Source organism: Callospermophilus lateralis, chromosome 11 (assembly GCF_048772815.1).
Source record: "Callospermophilus lateralis isolate mCalLat2 chromosome 11, mCalLat2.hap1, whole genome shotgun sequence".
NCBI classification, from domain to species: domain Eukaryota; kingdom Metazoa; phylum Chordata; class Mammalia; order Rodentia; family Sciuridae; genus Callospermophilus; species Callospermophilus lateralis.
In genome coordinates this window covers 63,362,102-63,380,270 of record NC_135315.1, presented here as the reverse complement: position 1 = coordinate 63,380,270, position 18,169 = coordinate 63,362,102, and the positions used below count along the sequence as shown (strand labels likewise).

Genomic DNA, 18,169 nt, shown 5'->3' with positions numbered 1-18,169 from the left:
GCAGGATAGCAATAGTCTGGGGCCACCAACTGCTGCTCATTTGAGGAACGTGAACAATCCAGAATTGCTGAGGTCCTCACCTACCTGGCCCCTGGAGGCTTCTGAGTCTGCCACCCTGGAAGGCATATGCTTGTAGACTTGTTTCCTCACGTGTGCAGGTGACAAACACATCTACCCACTAATGACTATATGCACACCTTGCTATGCATTATTCTACAAAAATGGCTTCATTCAGCAAAAAGTAGATGAGACCATACAAAAAATGGCATGAGACCCCTTAAAATATTATGAATATATTTCTATGCTAATAAATATCTGCATCCTGATTTAAAAAAAAAATTTTTTTTTTTTTGGTTTTGTTTTTATGAGTGCTCGGGATCAAACCCAGAGCCTTGCACATCGTAGGCAAGTGTTCTACCGCTAAGCTACATTCCCCAGCCCTAAAAACTTTTTTTAAAATTTTTGAATGATTTTAGATTTAGAGCAAAGTCGTGAAAGAGAACACAGTGTTCTGGTACCCACCTTCCCCAAATGCTAACATCTTGTGTGACCATGGTAATCTGTCCAAACTGAAAAATTAGCATTAATTAAACAGTATAAATTAAGCCACAGACTTTAGGAGGATTCCACCAGTTCTTCCATGAATGCCATTTTTTTTTTCTGGCCCAGGATCCCACCAGGGATCCCATATGGCATTCAGTCTGAGGCTCTCCTCTAGCCCCTGACAATTTTCTGAAGATTTCTCATGGCTTTGACCGTTTGGAAGACAGCTCAGGTATCTTTTAGAAACATGGAACATGCTCAGATATTTTGTAGAATGCCCCTCGTTTGGGTTTGTCTGATGTTTCTCTCAGGATGAGACCCACATTATGGGTTTGGGGGGACTAGACCAGAGGGTGTCCTCGACATTGTGCTATATCAGGGGCACCTGAAACCACATGACTCGTCACTGGGAATGGGTAAGGAGTGTCAGCCAGGCGTCCTCTTTCCACACTCCATGTTTTTGGGTGAAAAAATCTAAATCTACCTACACTCAAGAGTGAGACAGGGATTAAGGTCCAATTCTCGTGTGTGCAGGGATGGTATCTTCCTGCGCTGTTAGAATATGATTTTTTTTTTTTTAAAGAGAGAGTGAGAGAGGAGAGAGAGAGAATTTTTAATATTTATTTTTTTTTTAGTTTTCGGCGGACACAACATCTTTGTTTGTATGTGGTGCTGAGGATCAAACCCGGGCCGCACGCAGGCCAGGCGAGCGCGCTACCGCTTGAGCCACATCCCCAGCCCCTAGAATATGATTTTAAAATTCCATTTAATGGATTTTCCATCTTTCACTGAGTTGTTACCCTAAGGTCAGACGCTTTTGTTATTCTTGGTGTTTCCTTTTTACAAACAAAGCTGCAAACAACGGCGAGGTAACTAAACGTCAACCAATATTTTTCAAGCAACTTCTCTGTTATAGGCACTGCTATCCTCTGGTGAAAAATATTTATGTTCCTCTTTGCTTTTTTTTTTTCCCTTAGTATAAATTCATGGGTTGGGATTGCGGGGGCAAAGATAAGCACATTTTCAAAGGCTTTAGATAAGTATCACTCAACAATGCTCAGAGAAGTTGTACCTTTGACTTTTTTCAAACTTTTTTTTTTCTAGACAAAAATAATTCATGTTTTTATGAGATAACTGGAAATTACTTACTGGACATTTGATGATATTAAAGAATTATTTTTTTTAGGTGTGATAATGGTATTGTGGCTTTTTGAAAAGAGTCCTTATCTTTTACAGACATTCACTGGACTATTTATGGAAGAAATTGTATGACTTGGGGATCTGCTTTAATAAAATATGGGAGGGGAGGTGCAGCTGGGGGTGTGTCTGAAACAAGACCTGTCATGAGCCAGTGGTATTGAAGACAGGCAATGGGACCCCACCTTCATTATATAATGAATCATTATATAACGATTCTCTCTAGATTAGCAAACAAAACAAGAAGCTTGTTAAAATATGTAAACATAATATAAACCTATAGCTTAGGAAAGAGTACCAAGTACCAATCTTTTACCTCCTGATTAATTACCACGAACTGTTTGGGGTAGGTGGGTATATGCACCCCCTGACATATATACATTGCAAACACACACACACAAACACATATCTATTTTTGGTATTGGGGATTGAACTCGGGGGTGCTTAACCACATCCGAGTCCTTTTTCATGTTTTATTTAGAGACCAGGTCTTGCTGGGTTGCTTAGGCCTCACTAAGTTGCTGAGGCTGGCCTTGAACTTGCAATCCTCCTGCCTCAGCCTCCTGAGCCGCTGGATTATAGGCATGTGCCACTGTGGCTGAAACAAACATGTTTTTTCATTAGCTTTTTTTTTTTGAAGTGGGATCTCATTTTACCCAAAATGACCTGAAACTCCTGGGCTCAAGGGATCCTCCTGCTCTAGCCTTCCAAATACCTAAATAGCTGGGATTATAGGCACATACCAATAGACCTGGCTTCCACTAGTTTTTTTTTTTTTTTTTTTTTTTGGTAGTACTGGGGTTTGAACTCAGGGGCATTCTACCCGTGAGCCACATCCCCGGCCCTTCTTTTTTTTTTTTTTTTTGTTTTGAGATAGGGTCTCTCCAAATTGCAGAGGCTGGGCCTCAAACTTGCCATCTTTCTGCCTCAGCCTCCCGAGTTGTTGGGATTATAGGTGGGTACCACCACACCCAGCTCTACTTTTTTTTTTTTTAACTGCACAATATTTTGTAGACTGTTAGCCATTGAAACACCATCTTCTGTTTTCAACAAGCCTCATGGTCGTCCCCCGTGTCAAAGAACCATGGTTTACTTATCTGATTTTTCTAATGGTGGTAATTGGAGTGTCTCCAATTTTCTGCTATTAAGAACAAAGAAGCAGAGAACATCCTGGTACGTAATTTATTTTCGGGTACCCGTGAGAGAGCAATTTTATAACCCACCTTTCTAGAAGTGAGATCACTCAATCAAAAGGATGCATATTTAAAATACGTAATAGAATGGCTAACTTGCCCTTCGGGTGGACTTTCTATGTCTGGCATGCGACATTCTCTCCTGATGCATGCCTGAAGACAGTCCGTCACTTGGTGCTTGCTGTGGAAAAGCATCCCCGAGTCCCAGCTGGAAGGAGCATCTGAGATCTTTTGGTCTCACTTCCAGGGAAGCAACCTGAGCCTTAGGGAAGGAGGTTCCCTGCCGCCCCCTCCCCCCGCCCCCATCAGTATCTGTAATCCCAGTGGCTGAGGGTCATGCAGGGCAGAGCTTATAAACACACTGCCCACCTTGGAATCCAAGCCTTCCCTTTTACTGGTTGCATAACCTTGAATACGTTACTTGACCTCTCTGTGCCTCAGTTTCTTTATTCATTTACTTATAAATGCGTCTATGTGACAATGGCTGAGCTGAGTAGCTGCAACAGAGGTCATATGGATTTAAAAAGTTTAAAATATATGCTGTCTGGCCCTTTATGCAAAAATAAATGTGCAGTTCCTGGCATAGAGGTTATAGGACAAAAATAAGTGCTGATATTACTGAGAACTTACTGTGTTTGGGGACTGTTCTAAACCCGTCACATCAGTTTGTTTAGCCCTCACAATCTTATGAAGTGGTTACTATTTCTGGCCCCAGTGACCCACATCTCTGGGGATTCACGCCCGTCAGCCCTTCCACCTTGAGCCCCGGGGTGGCCTGGTGCCTTGTACTGACTGATGGAATGTGGTGGAGTCTCAGACCTTGCCTTTAAAAGGACTGGTGGCTTCTGCTTCCTGGAACCCTTTTGGGGACCCCTTGAGATGCGTAGAGCAGAAGGGGAGTCCACAGGGAAGGAGAGACTCTTTTGAGATTGTGCAGAAAGGGCAGGGCCCAGTCAGCTACCGGCCTCAAGATGATCCGGCCCCAGCTATCTTCCCATGGAACTTGCCTGAGGGACCCCAAGGTAAGAACAGCAGAACTTCACGTCACAGAAGCATAAAAGACAATAAAACAGGGGTTTAGCCACCATGCTTGGTAGGGGCGAGGGTGGTTTCCTAGGGCAGTGACTACTAGGGTGACTCTTGGTCTACCTGCCATGTGTGCGTGCACGAGTAAGTGTGTGTGTGCAAGAATAAATGTGTGTTTTAAAATTTCCTGAGGGCCTATTAACGTACTATCAGTGGTGAACACCTTGGAGTAGGAAATTCTTAACGCCTGTCCCCAGGACTTGAGAACCATAGTTCCGTCCTCTGTATCCAAAACTTGACCTAAACATAAGAAATGGCCTGGCGCAGTGGCACACATCTGTAATCTCAGTGGTTCAGAGGCTGAGGCAGGAGGCCCGAGAGTTCAAAGCCAGCCTCAGCAACTTAGTGAGGCCGTAAGCAACTTAGCAAGAAATTGTCTCTAAATAAATAAATAAATAAATAAATGAATAAAAAGGAATAGAGATGTGGCTTAGTGGTACCCCCTGGGTTCAATCCCTGGTACCAAAAAAAAAGAAGGCCCTGGTAATCTGAAGTATTAACATGTTCTTCCCAGTGAATCTTATGATCATTTACTAGCAGAGAAGATATGAGAAGACAGCTCATCTCTCAGGTGTGAAGAATGGTATTGCAGGGGTGACCCCCCAACTGGAAACATCCCCAGTGACCATTCCCAAGAGCATAGATACACTGTAGCACATCCACACGATGGGATTAAGGGCAGCAATGAGAAAGGATGATCTGCCAATACCTGCAGAGTCAGCGTGGATGGATGAATTTCACAGATGCACTGTTGAGTGAGAAAAGCCAGACGCAGGGTAGATTCAAGGACAGACAAGACTAATCTATGGTGATGAGACCAAAATAGCGGTTCCTTCCATGTGTGTGTGTGTATGTAAATTCTGTTCCCTCATGGGATGACCACAGAGCAATACTTACCTGAGACGCTTTTTCTTTTTCGCTTGTCTATTTGCTTTTTGGAGAAACATATTATAATGAGATGTACAGAATACTAATGAATATTAACGTTGGGTAGCAAAGCTGGTGCAAAGTACTGTTCTAGGTCCCTAGAAAGGGAACCCAAGGCTACAGGATCCAGACCCTGTGCATGAGATTTTGTAATCTGATCAGGGAGATACTTCAATCCAAAGTGGAAATGTATGGTTTTTTTTTTTTTTTATCCATTTGCTTACCACGGGGTGTTGATTGTGTACCAGGCATTGAACTAGGCCCAGGAATTGGAGAGCCAGCCCCATCCTTTTGGTGCCTTGGAGACTAGTCTAGTTTTTCTGTTTGTTTATTTGTTTTTGAGATAGGGTCTAGCTATGTGGCCCAGCTGGCCCTGGTAGTCTCCACTCCCCGGGTAGCTCTAGTGACAAACGGTGTGGAGATGAACTGTGTGGAGCCTTCCCTGAAGCTACCTATGGTGCCGGGTACCCCAAGGTCTTGGCCCCCCCCCCACAACTCTCTACATGGAATGCAATCTGTTTGCCTCTTATTTTCAAATCTCTACATTACTTGAAAGTGAGCTCCTTCCAGGAAGGCAGTCTCTGGATTCCTGAATCAAACTCTTTTTTTTTCTTTTTGAATATCCCTAGCTGCAGACCCCCAGCCCCTAGCCCTTGGGCACTGGATGTGGGTCCATTGACCTGAACACGCCAAGCATTTTTCTCAGTAGGGTGGCTTCTGTGTTGGCCCTGAGGCAAGGATCGGACTTTAAAATTTTTATTTTAAAAGAAGTTGTACTTGCCCATAATACCAAATCCGAAAGGGAACAAAAGGGCTTACAATGAAAATTAAAAGTAGGTCACCTCCCAACCACCCAGCTCCCCTCCCCAGAGGCCACACTTGGTATCACTTTCTTAGTATTCTGGGAAGGCAAGAATCGTAGGTCTTCTTTACCCATTTTCCTCGTCTCTTGTATTTTGCAAAAATAAATAAATAAAACCAACAGAAGTTGCAAGAATAGGAAAATAAACACCCTTTGCCTAGATTCAATTAATGTTCTTTTTTCCCACATCCTGTGAAATATTTTACAAGCATTATATACTTCATGCTTGCAACATCATACAATCATGTCAATTTTGTACATGTGGTCACCGAGGGACAAGGCAGGGGTAAAGGACTTGCCCAATGCTACCTTGGAGCTGAGGGGTGGAGTCGGGCGATTCCCCCTTGGGCTGCCGGAGGACTTTGATCTGCCTTTCTCCCATCCCCTTTGTAGAAAAGCATTTCTTACTCAAAGTGAAAATCCACCTCCCTGGGATAGTCACCAGAGGATCAGTGGAAAAGTACACAGCTCTGGAAGTACTTGCTACTTCTTTTCCTGCAGCCTTCCCATCTCCTAAGCAACAGCTGCTGTCGCTGCTGCCGCCACATGCTCCAATGTCACCTCCCCTGTGTAGACCGAGTTAGCTCACCCAGTTTAAAAACTCAGGATGACTCCCTTCTGCCAGCAGGCTGACATTTACACGCCAGAGCCTGGAATTCAAAGCCCTGGGTGATCCGCCATTCCTCAAATCCTTTAGACTTCTTCTTTTTTTTTTTTTTGCTCCTTCTTTCCCTGTCTCCACCACCGGCCCCAGGGAGCCTCTCACTATCTGCTTCAATCCACCCTGATGCTCCTGGAAGCCAATCTCATTCTCCTACAGGGTACATTTCCCCCTTCCCTCTGAATCCTACACACCCTTCTGCCTGTGCCTTTCACAAGCGAGTCTCCAGGTTCTCTTGGCCAAGAGACTGGACCGTGGAGGGCCTGGAGTGACAGATCGCCCCCCCCCCCCCCCGCATTCCCTAGCAGAATGACCCTGCACAAAATTACTCGGTGCGTCTGACCCTTCATTTCCTCCAACCCATCACCAAGAAAAGAATGCCTAGCTCAGGACCTGGCAGAGAGTCAGCGTTCACTCATCTCCCATAATAGAACTAACAGCTCTGGGAGGCTGGCTGACATCGCCTCTTAGTCATCCCTGGAAACATTACCTCCCCAAGACTTAACTGCTCCCCGCGTCTCAGTTTTTCTCATCTGCAAAATGGGAGCGATCAAGGAGAGGTGGTGAAACTTGAAAGAGCCAAAGCCTTGGGAGTACTTGGAAACCAGTATCCACTCCTGATGAATGATGCAAACTAGGACCACACGACGTTTCCTAGGTGCTCAACGAATCCGCTCGGTCCGGTTGCACACGCCGAGAGAAGGGCTGGACTGGAACTGAGGGGGGTTTGCAGAGAGCCAGCCAGAGGTCGGCCCCGCCTTCAGCTCCCCCCTCCCCGCCCCTCTGGCTCCCCCCCCCCGCCCCCCCTCTCCCCCGCCCCTGCAGCTGTCAGGCCCGCTGGCCTCGGCGCCAGTCCACCAAACCTGAACGTCCCAGGCCGGCGCCCCCACCTTCCTCCTCGGCTGCACAAGTTACCTTGCGCTCGGTCGCTCTTGGCCCTGCCCCCCGACTGCTATTGGCCCAGGGGTTTCTTTGTTAGCGGGAGCGCACGGCCGCTATTGGCTAGCGGGGTTGCCGATCACTTCGGTGCGGGCCCCGCCCCGCGCGCCCGGCGCCCGCCCGCGCCGCCCGTCCGCCCGCCCGCCCGCCCGCCCCGCCCGGAGTGCGCGAGGCGCTCCGCTCCCGTTTGCAGCGGCCGCGGGCGCCCAAAGCAGCGGCAGCGGAGGTGACCAGCGGGGGCCGGGGGTGACCGGCGCCTGAGAGGCGGCCGCGGCGGCGGGAGTCAGGGGGCTGCGTCCATGGGCCCGAGGCGGCCGGGCGGCGGCAGTGCGGGCGGGCGCGGCGCGGCGCGCGCGCTGTGAGGCCCGTCGGCGGCGGCGGCGGCGCGGCAGCCTCGGCGTGTGGCGAGCCGGGCCGCGGGAGAGGCAGGGCCGGGCCTGCGGCGGCGGCGGCCGGCCGGGGATGCGGCGGCGGCTGCGCTGAGCCCCGACCCCGCCGGGAGCGCGCGGGCCGGGCCTGCGGCGCCGCCGCCGCCGCCGCCGCCGCCGCTGCTGCCGCTGCCGCCGCTGCGACGACCATGTCGGCGGCCAAGGAGAATCCGTGCAGGAAATTCCAGGCCAACATCTTCAACAAGAGCAAATGTCAGAATTGCTTCAAGCCCCGAGAGTCGCATCTGCTCAACGACGAAGACCTGACGCAGGTGAGCGGCGGCGGCGGCGGGGGGGGGGATGGGGGCGGCCGGGCGACCCTGGGGTCCTGGACCCGGGAGACCCGCGTCGCGCGCCTCTGAGGTGGGCCAGGGCCGGGGGCGCCTTTAGAAGGCCGTGGGGGAAAATAAAAATGGAGCAAGGAAAAAAAAGAAAAATGTGTGCGTGAGTGCTGGGGGCTGGGGCTGCGGCTGGGGGGTGGGAGGAGGACGGATAGAGTCAGGACAAAGGGAAAATCCTCAAGTATGCCGAAAAATAACATCCTTTCCCGTTCCCACAACCCTGCCGTGTGATTCATGCTTTTTTTTTTTTTTTTTTTTTTTTTGGGTGACTCAAAAATGCCTGTTTTCTCCTCGTAGGAACAAAGCGCCTTGGGAATTGCTTGATGTTTGGCAGGGACCCCCGCCCCCGCAACCCCCCACTCCCTTTTCCACCCTGCACCCACAGACTCTTGTATTGGGAACTCCAGACTGTCCAGGGATTGGCTTGTCTGGGTGCACCCTGCATGCATGGCCTTCTGCCTTGTGGGACCCATCCTGACCTAAGTCCTTGTCACCCTCAGGGACAGAAGAGAGGCGGAGGGTCTCCAAGTCTGGGGAGGAGGCTCTTGCTTTTGAACTTCCACTGAAAGGGCATGTTGTTGTTGTTGTTGTTGAAGGGAGAGCAAGGGCCTGCTCTCCCCCCCCCCCCCCATAGCCTTTCCAGTTCTTGGTCAAGGACTGGGAATGAGAAGACCTAGGGGTTCCAGCTAAGATGTGGTTCAACTCCTCCAGGCTTATCTGTCATTTGAAGGCTTTGGACTCGTTCAGTAGCTCCCAAACTTGCATCAGAGTCAAGACACCAAAAACTCAGCGTTGGTTTAAGGACTGCGGTCCCTTGCGAACCCTCGGGAACCCCTGCATGGGTGGATTCCAGGCCTTGTTTGCCCCTCCTTGGTTTGGACCTGTGCACCCTTGCTCACCCTCTCACCCCTAGTCTCCGTCCTCTTCAGAGCTTTCTCTCAACTCCCTGAATGAGGCCAGGGGAGCTCTCTTCACATTCCAGTCCAGTGTGACCTAGTTGTAGCCACTCCTTTTGCAAAAGAACCCCCTTAGACAGAAAACATGGCTTTGAAGTGCTCTGGCCTGTTTTTGATGCCACTTAAGTGCAAGCAGGGTTTGACTTGTTTACAGGGCAGACAGGAGCAGGGTGGTAGGGGCAGGGGTTATGGCCCTGGATGCGGTGGCTTTCTCTGAGGTCAGGTTTCCACCAGCCGAAAGGCCAAGAAGCTTTACCCAAACTCAGGGCCTTAGCGGCAGGTCATCCTGGGAAGTGCAGTGCTCCCAAGGTGTTCTGGAGGGTAGGGGGGTGGACTTTTAAGAGAGGAAAAACTTGATTTCCTCTTTTCATTCTGATGCTTTTTTTTTTTTTTTTTCTTTCTGGGAAGCAATTCCTATGGTGAAGAGGAGGGGGGGAGACTTTATTTCCAGTCTTGGCTGTCACTTTCAGTGGTGTGACCTTGAACAAGTTCTTTTAGCTCTGTATTATTTTAATTTCCTTATCTGTAAGTTGGTCAGTGGCTTACTTCCCTCATGGAACTGTTGTGAAAAGCAAGGAATGATATTTAATTCAACTTTTTTCCCCCTCTAACAATTTAACAAACAAACAAACAAAAAACTGTTCATAGAAGAGCCAACTTTAAGAAGTTTTGGGCTGTTTGAGAGAGACTTGAAAGTTGCCTGGTTATTCTAAGCACCTGCCCGAATTGATAAATTAGGTGTTTATACCATAGGTGGCTGTTTTTTTTTTTTTTTTGCTGTTGTTGTTTTTTTAAATTCTTGAGCTTAGATACACTAGAGTGGAATTTGCATGCTTGAGTAGAAGTTGTTAAAAAATTTTTAAAAAAAATCTGTTGATTATTAATTGGATTCAAGGGTAGAGGAAAATTTGAAGTACTGTACTCTTTCAGTGTATTCAAAGTTGAATTGTGGATTTTGAGACCTCCAGGGCACAACTGGAATGATAGTTCCTGAAATAATGAGTGGGGTTATTTGTGCTGGGAGAGATTAGCCCAGCCTTCTACCTCCTGGGATCTTTCAGGAAGAAACTGCTCTTGAAAAGAGAGGAGGGAAACCCGGGGCTGTTGCCAATAGCTTCACTGCTGCTCTGTGCATCCGGCCCTCCCCCAGCCTCTTGCTCTCTCTCATCCTTATGGCTCCATTAGAAAACCTTAGCCAGTCAGTTCCCGTTGGTCTCTCCCAAGCCCCTGCTTCCTTTTGCCCTCCCTGCCCCGGGCTTATTTTAGACAGTCCAAGCTGGAAGATACATCAGCAACCAAGGAGGCCACCCCCCTCTTTAATAGGCCTGGCCACTCAGCCCAGGGAGGAGGGACGGCTTTTGCTCTTGGGATGTCATCTTCTCAGGGTAGACATTCCTCAGAACATCCTGATTTGAGCTGTGTTTCCTCAGCTGTGGGTTTTGTTTGTTGGTTGGTTGGTTTTCCCCTAGAGAGGTACAAGAGCTCTTCCAGGGCCTGTATTCTGGCATCAGACCTGGAAGGGACCTGGAGATCAGCTAATCTTACCACCTTCTCTTTGCCGGTGAGAAGACTGAAACCTGGAGAAGAGAAACAACTTGCCTAGTGTAGGGAGAGAGCCAGGATCCTTAAGTCGTTGTTCTTTCTCCTACCGCTGTTCAGGGTCTACAGTGGCCATCCCATGAGCACATCTTGAGGGCACTAATATCAAGGATGATTATGTTGCAGAAGGTGCCTTGCCAGTGTAGATTTGGGACAGAGGAGTTCCTTGCCTTCTTCTCATCACTGGAATTCAGAGTGGTCTGGGTTAGGTACTAAGCCACAGTTAGTTATTACTTGTCATCCTGTCCTGCAGTCCCTCCGCCCTCCTGTGCATTTCTCTGTGTACATATGAACACAGATATGCTTTTAAACCTGAATTGTGTTCCTGTATTTGCAATTTCTTTTCCTGTTTAGGAATATCTCAGAGCTCTTTTCATGGTGTTACATATAAATATATCAATATTGTTTTGCCTGTTGGACCATTAAGGATGTGCTGTGATTTAACCCATTCCCTGATTGATGGACATCAAGGTTACTGATGAGTTTTGCTGTTATAAATAGTGAATGTTTCAGCATACAGTGTTATAAATGCTTTTGGGCATGTGTGGGTGCGTGCGCAAATGCAAGTATTTCTCTGGGGGCAGATGCCTAAAAATAGAACGGCTGGGTTGACATCCAGTGCGTTAAATTTTTTTTTTTTTTTTTTTTTTTTTTACAGATACCACCAAATTGCCTTCCAAAAAAGGCTATGTCATAACATTTCCAGGGTTGGATATTATCAAATGATTTAATTCCTTAATAATTTCCCAAATTACATGAGGTTAAGCCTCTCCTTATAATATTTGAGTGTTTTTGTTCCTCTTGTGGATTACTTGCTTGTTTGTCCATTTTTCCAGTGATTTCGTTTTCCTTCTGTCCCCCATTGATTTGTGTATGCTTTAGGTCACTGGGGTCTGTGGACTTTTTTTGTAAAAGGCCAGATACTAATATATTAACCTTTATGATCTCTGTGGCAACTTTGTGATCATGGTACAGAATGAGCTGTAGACAATATATAAACTAATGAGTATGATTGTGTTTCAATAAAACTTTATTTACAAAAAAAACAGGCAGCTGGCAGAATTATGCCTGTGAGCCATGGTTGCCCACCCTCCTCTAGATAGAAATTTGCTGTTATATATGGCAAATATTTTTTTCCGAGTGTCATTTGTCTCTTTATACGTGGTTGTTTTTCTTATGAAACTGGGAATGTAGCTCAGTGATAAGGGTATGTGCTTGGGCATGTGCAAGGCCTTGGGTTCAGTCCTCAGCTTCAAAGTATAAAGTAAGATACAATGAACGCAGTTAAATCTCTGTTATCCTTTATAGCTTACAGTTTTAATAAGAAAGGCCTTATTAAAAGCTTACAGTTTTAATAGGAAGGCCTTCTTGCCAAGGTTTATTAAATAGTCACTAATATTTTCTTAGTTATTTTATAGTTATTTTTACACTTTTAAAATTTGTCAGATTTGCTCTTCAGGAAAGTCACTGTGGCTAGAGGCAGAAGTAGTGGAGCCCTGAAAGTAGTCCAGGCGGATTGCTATATATTCTCCAGACCAGTGCTGGGAGGTGGTGACCTTGGGGATAAGGTCTTGATTCTCCAGACCAGTGATGGGAAGGGGTGACGTTGGGGATGAGGTGTTGTGGTGGAGTACAGGTGGGATTGAGGAAAGGGGTGTGTAGGAGCGCCTTCAACACAATATTGAGGATAACAGATTTAGAGTAGATGTGGGGGATGGGGAAGGGGCCACAACTACTCTGGTATATCTGACCTTGTGGTGGTGAATGCCTATTAGAGTACTTAGTGGAGTGACCCACTCAAAAAGTAGGAGATGATGGTTAGGGCTTTGGTGAGGGTGGGGGCCAGGTTTGGCTATGTGAAGGTGGTTGCTGAAGTCCTAGGAGTGAGTGTGACCATTGGGGGTGGGGGCAGCAAGCTATGGGAATCCCCATATGATGGGCCCACAGAAGAGAGGGAGGGCGGGGTCAGCTGGGAGGTGGATCAGAGATTGTTGGTGGTTAGTGGCAGAAGCAGGTTTGGAGTACAAGGTCCTCAGCCTCCAGCCTGGGTGTGGGTCTCCTGGGTCCACAGTGGGTGTGGACCTGATGGGGCGTCTCATCCTCTTACTGTGGGAGGAGCCGTTGCATTTGGATTGCATTCCTGACCCCTGCCTTTCCTTGTTTCATCATGGGGCGTGGCTGGGTCTTTTCCTTCTTGAGGCCTCAGTTTCCCCATCTGGTAATGAAAGTGGGCTTGATCTTTCCCATGACTCTCAGTCTTCCTGGTTTGATACTGCCATGGCTGCCGGGATCCTTGACATAGATGGGTGGGCTAGGACAAAGTCTCAGTGGGACATTTCTTCAGGGGTACCTTTACTCCTGTGATAGTCTTAGAAGTTCCAGGGCACAAAACTTTTTTATCTGACCTGGCATTTATTTCAATATATCATGCCCACACTTTCTAGAAGAAGTATAATTTATGTGTGGGTTGGCGCATTGTTTGGCAGGGATATGTCAAAATCTCAGACACACAAAATCCCATTACAAATGGCCAACAAGCACATGAAAAGATGTTCACTGTCATCAAGAAAGTGCAATCAAGACCACAGTGAGATACCATTAGGATAGCTAGAATTCTAAAAACAGAATTTACCAAGTATTGGTGATGATAGGAAGAAATTGGAACCCTTGTGAATTGCTGGTAGGAGTAAGATGGTGCAGCCCGTTGTTCTGCAGCTCCTCAAGAAGTGAAACGGAATCATCGTGAAGCTAGCAATCCCACTCTGAGATACATGCTCAGAAGAATTAAAACCATGTATGTTCATATCAGTACTTATATAGGAATGTTCCTGAGAGCACTATTCAAAGTAGCCAAAAGGTGGCAACAATCTAAATGTCCATCAACAAATGGATGAGTGGACAATTTGAGTATTTGTACAATGAAATGTCACTTGTTCTAAAAAGTCACAAAGTACTAAGACATGCCACCAAACGGATGAACCTAGAGAACATTATGCCAAGTAAAAGGACCACACATAAAAGGGCATATAGTGTATGATTCCGTCTAAAAGAAATGTCCAGAATAGGTAAGTCCATAGAAACTGAAAGCAGATTAGTGGTTGCCAGAGGCTGAGGGAAGGGCCGTGAGGAGTGACTGCTAATGGGATTGGGGTTCTGTTTTGAGGGTGATGAAATGGTTTGGAACTAGATGGAAGCACTGGTTGCACAACAATATGAAATATACTAAATGCCACTGAATAGTTCATTTAAAATTGTTAATTTTATGTTCTGTGAATTTTATTTCAATTAAAAAAAATGTGCAAAAATCACTCCACACCCGCCACCCCCCAATCTGTCTTCTGTTCCTTGTTTTACCTGAAGAGAATATCTTAGTGTTTCTGGAATCTAGACTAGGGATTAGAATTTTTTCCTTAAAGGGCCAGGTAGTAAATACTTAAGGTTTTGCAGGCCAGCAGGCAAAGTTGAAGCATTTATGTAGGTACTTACACAACCATTTAAAAATATAAAAGCTATTCTTGGTTTTGAGCCTTAAAAAGCAGATGGCGGGCTAGATTTGGCATATGGGTGTTGCTTGCCAACCCCTGGCTTACACCAGTCCTGTCCAATAGAACTAAAGTGGAAGTCACAAATATAATTTAAAACTTTGTAGTTGCCTTGTTAAAAAATAGAAAGAAACAGGTGAAATTGATTTTTAATTATATTTTATTTGACCTCGTATATCCAAAATAGTGTCATTTTAACACATAAAAAGCTGTGTTTTGCCTTAGGGCACAGTTCAGATGAGACCAGCCACCTTCCCTGTTGCCAGCAGCCACATGTGGCCTAGGCCTGCAGTTCTGACCCATTGCTGGGAAGGCTGTGCCAGTTGCTTCTTCCTTTCTCCGGCTTCCTCTGTGGTGGTGTCCTGCAGATGGCCTAGGGTTGGAGGGTTACTGAGGTGCTGGTTCTCTTGGACCTATCACTTCTGTTTGTTACCCGTCCCCAACCCCCATTTTGCCAACTTTTTTGAGTTTTTTTTTTCTGTGAATGTGGCATCTTCTTTGGTGACTCCTTTTGATGTGTTTGGAAATTCTCTTTGGGCTATGAGCCCTACCCTGTTGAGGGCCATGGTTTGAGGGCAAAACAGGAGCTTTCTAACCAGAAACCAGTGGGACTGTCCCCAGGACCACCCTGTGGGGGTGAGTTTGGGGGACAGGCTGCTAGTGTAGTAGTCTTCTGTGGCTCCCTCTCAAACCCTGCATTCCCGGCCATGTGACAGCAGTCTTCCATGGCTCTTAGCTCTTCTGTGTCCCTCCAGTGTTGATGGTTGCCTCCTAGTGTTATTAGCCTTTTACTTGACCTTTTCCTCTGAGTCATTTTCCTTGACACACAGAAGACGGCAGTCCCAAGACCTGGATTCTCAGAGTACAGTGCAGGGTGACCCAGGAACGTGACTTAGGTGCCCACTTTCTGATCATAGGCAGGACATGGTGTGCCCTTGGAACTCTGGAGTTCCTGAGCATCTCTGCTCTTGGCAATTTATACTGAGAGTGTGCTAGTATCTTCTGTGGGGAGGAGCCTTAGTTTGGGCCATCTTGTGACTATTAGGACCCTCATGCTGGGTAGCTGAAATCAAGAAGTTTGATTTCAGTGTTTGTCTTTGAACTGTTCCCCATCTGCCATTTAGTCTTGAAGAAGGAGAGAGCCCTGCAGCCAGGCAGAGGGGAGCACATCCTGCTGTCCATACCCCTTGCTCTGTGCGGTGGAGCAGGGCCAGGTGCTGGAGCATTGGATGCTAATTTGGAAGCTTTCGACCTAAGAAAACAGACTTTTCTTTTATCCTGGGAAACTTGTTCTCCAGGCTATCTTTTCCCATCTGAATGACACAGTTGGACCAGTTCAGTGGCTTTCAGGCTTTCATTAACTTTGGAGCCTTTTACTGGTTCAGAAATCCTATGTATGACACTGGAAAAACAACAGGACTCTGGGTGATGGGTGAAGCCTGGAACTCTGCCTCTTCCCAGGGGACTTGGGTTGTGTGTGTGTGTGTGGGGGGTGTTAGTGGGGCAGGTTTGAAAACTCTGCCCCAGGTTTTGTGCTTGTTCCAGTTTCAGCATTTTCCGCAGCTGCCTTGGGATGGAGCTACCGCTGTTCTTCTCCACCACTCCCATAGCATAATCCCTTTCTTTGGAGGTGAGGGAGCCTGACGGGTTGTCTTGCTGGCATTTTTTGTCTCTGGAGACTGGAACTGGAATCTTCCAAACCACTCATTGGTTTTCTCAGTCAAGGTCATCCTAGTTCACATGAAACCACAGCCTGGTGTGTTGTTGTTGTTGTTGTTGTTTTTTAACTGAAGTATATATCTTTATTTTATTTATTTCTATGTGGTGCTGAGGATTGAACCCAGGGCCTCACAGGTGCTAGGCCAGCACTCTACCGCTGAGCCACAACCCCAGCCCCTCTAGCCTGTTTTTTGCCTGGAACCTGGAACCCTTCCAGCTCCTTCCTCTCCTGGGGCTCAGCTTGGGGGTTGCAGGTTGCAGTGGACAGTGACCTTTTCTGATGTCAGAGCTGTTGCAGTGGCGGTCTGCACAGGAATGGGCCTGAGGTATCCCTCTGAGCTTCCACATACTGAATCAAATGTTGGATCCCATGATCTCACACAGGCCTTAGGAGCCAGGAGGGCTGGTGACAGCATGGTCCCTGGCAGAGAAGGGGTCACTGAATTTTGGGGAGTTTGCGTGACCCACTCAGGATCACCAAAGCTGCTCCATAATGGGGCTGTGATACAGAGCTTGCTTCCACAAGACTCTTAGAACAGTCTTCACAACATATCTGAGCTTGCTTCCCTGCCATTGGGAGGGCCACTTTGACTTACAAACTTAGTACTGTTTTTGTGTGGCTGGGGCAGGTTGGTAGTAGGGAGCTGGTGTATTATGGAATAAATTGCAGCTGTTAGTTCCTAGCCCTGGGAGAAAGAATCTGCTGTGCCCCAACCCGTTCCCTCCATTAAGCAAGTGAGGGATTGTCTCTACCTAGCAGAGGGAGCAGCTGAGACTGGAGAGGTTCAGTGACCTGTCTAGGTCATAGGAAGGCCAACATGGGTTTTTCCAAAGTCCTGTTTGGCCTCTGTGTACCTGATAAGGCTAACCTTTGCTATCAGGAACAGGGCCTGGCCCTAACTTGGATTCTTGAGTTCTGGGGTGTGGGTCTGTGTGGGGTTGGTACAGGGCTGTGCACAGTTTATTACTCAGGCCTCACCTCTTCTTAGCCAAAGAGAGTCCCATGTCCCCCAGACAGGCTGTTGGCCTGTGGCAGTGACCACACCTTTGGTGTAGCCCTGAACAGGAAGCACTATTTTTTTTTCCCTGAGAGAGGAATTCAGAATCCGGAAATAGCCACATCCTCGATCTCCCACAAATTCTGAAACACTTTTTTTTGGCGGGGGGGTACTGAGGTTTGTACTCGGGGGTACTCAACCACTGAGCCACATCCCCAAATCTATTTTGTATTATATTTAAAGACAGGGACTTACTGAGTTGTTTAGCCCTTCATTTTTGCTGAGGCTGGCTTTGAACTCGTGATCTTCTTGCCTCAGCCTCCTAAACCACTGGGATTACAGGTGTGTGCCACCGTGCCTGGCCTGAAGCACAGGTTAACAGACCTAGGAGGCTCTGATGCACTTTCCACATGCAGTTTCTTATCTCTTTCTGGTCCTGCCCATAGCTGAAGTGGGAGCAGCTGAGCCAGAGAAAGGGACCTCATCTTCAGGGATCCTTGGCCCACACCCAGAATCTCATTGTCAGTACTGGGTGAGCCGCTAGAGGTGTGGCTGCTTCAGAGCCCCATAGGGTCTAGGTGCGTGTATGGCTTATGCTTGGGATGTGCTCTGACCTAGAACTCTGATAGCCCTACATTTCTTTCAGTGTGCCAGGTAAGAGAAGTGAAATAGTGGGGAGCAGGGGCTTCCAACTCACTGTTGGTTCACGTCCAGCATTTTCCATGCTGATTGAACATTAGATAACTAATGCCCTCATCTGAGAACTAGGAGTTATGATAACACCCCTCTTTGGATGCCAGTGAGGATTATGGAAGATGTGGGCAAGATTCTTGTGAACTTTAGGATGCATAGGCTGAGTTCGTAAATACTAGGTCACAGAGTGGGTGCCCAGTAAATGGGGTACATTTTGTAAGCACTGACCATACAGCATGATCCTCTCTGGGGAATATGGGCCTTGCCCTTGGGTCACACTCAGTGTGTCGGCCTAACATTTGCTCTTGAAAGTCCACTGTGGCTAGGCCCTGGGCCAGCTGGGGCACATGCCATGCAGGGAGTGGCAGGTGTCCCTAGAGCTAAACAGAGGATCAGATATTCAAGTTAGAGGGACTTTGGGGATCTTGAGTTCCAAACTGAAGCTACAGTTGAGAAAATGTGCCCAGTTAGGGGACCTGCTACCA

The 18,169-nt window shown here is 47.4% G+C and overlaps 1 protein-coding gene across 5 annotated transcripts in view; it reads left to right on the top strand.

Annotated features, from left to right (window-relative positions):
* Positions 1–7,937: 7,937 nt before the first annotated feature.
* The window catches only part of Mprip (myosin phosphatase Rho interacting protein), a 139,494-nt gene continuing 129,262 nt past the window's right edge, over positions 7,938–18,169 (top strand). For all 5 annotated transcript variants that reach the window (XM_076869206.1, XM_076869204.1, XM_076869208.1 and 2 more), the window contains exon 1: positions 7,938–8,108. In XM_076869206.1, coding sequence (XP_076725321.1) covers positions 7,986–8,108 — 123 coding nt within the window. In that variant the 5' untranslated portion in view covers positions 7,938–7,985. The remainder of the gene's footprint in view (positions 8,109–18,169) is intronic.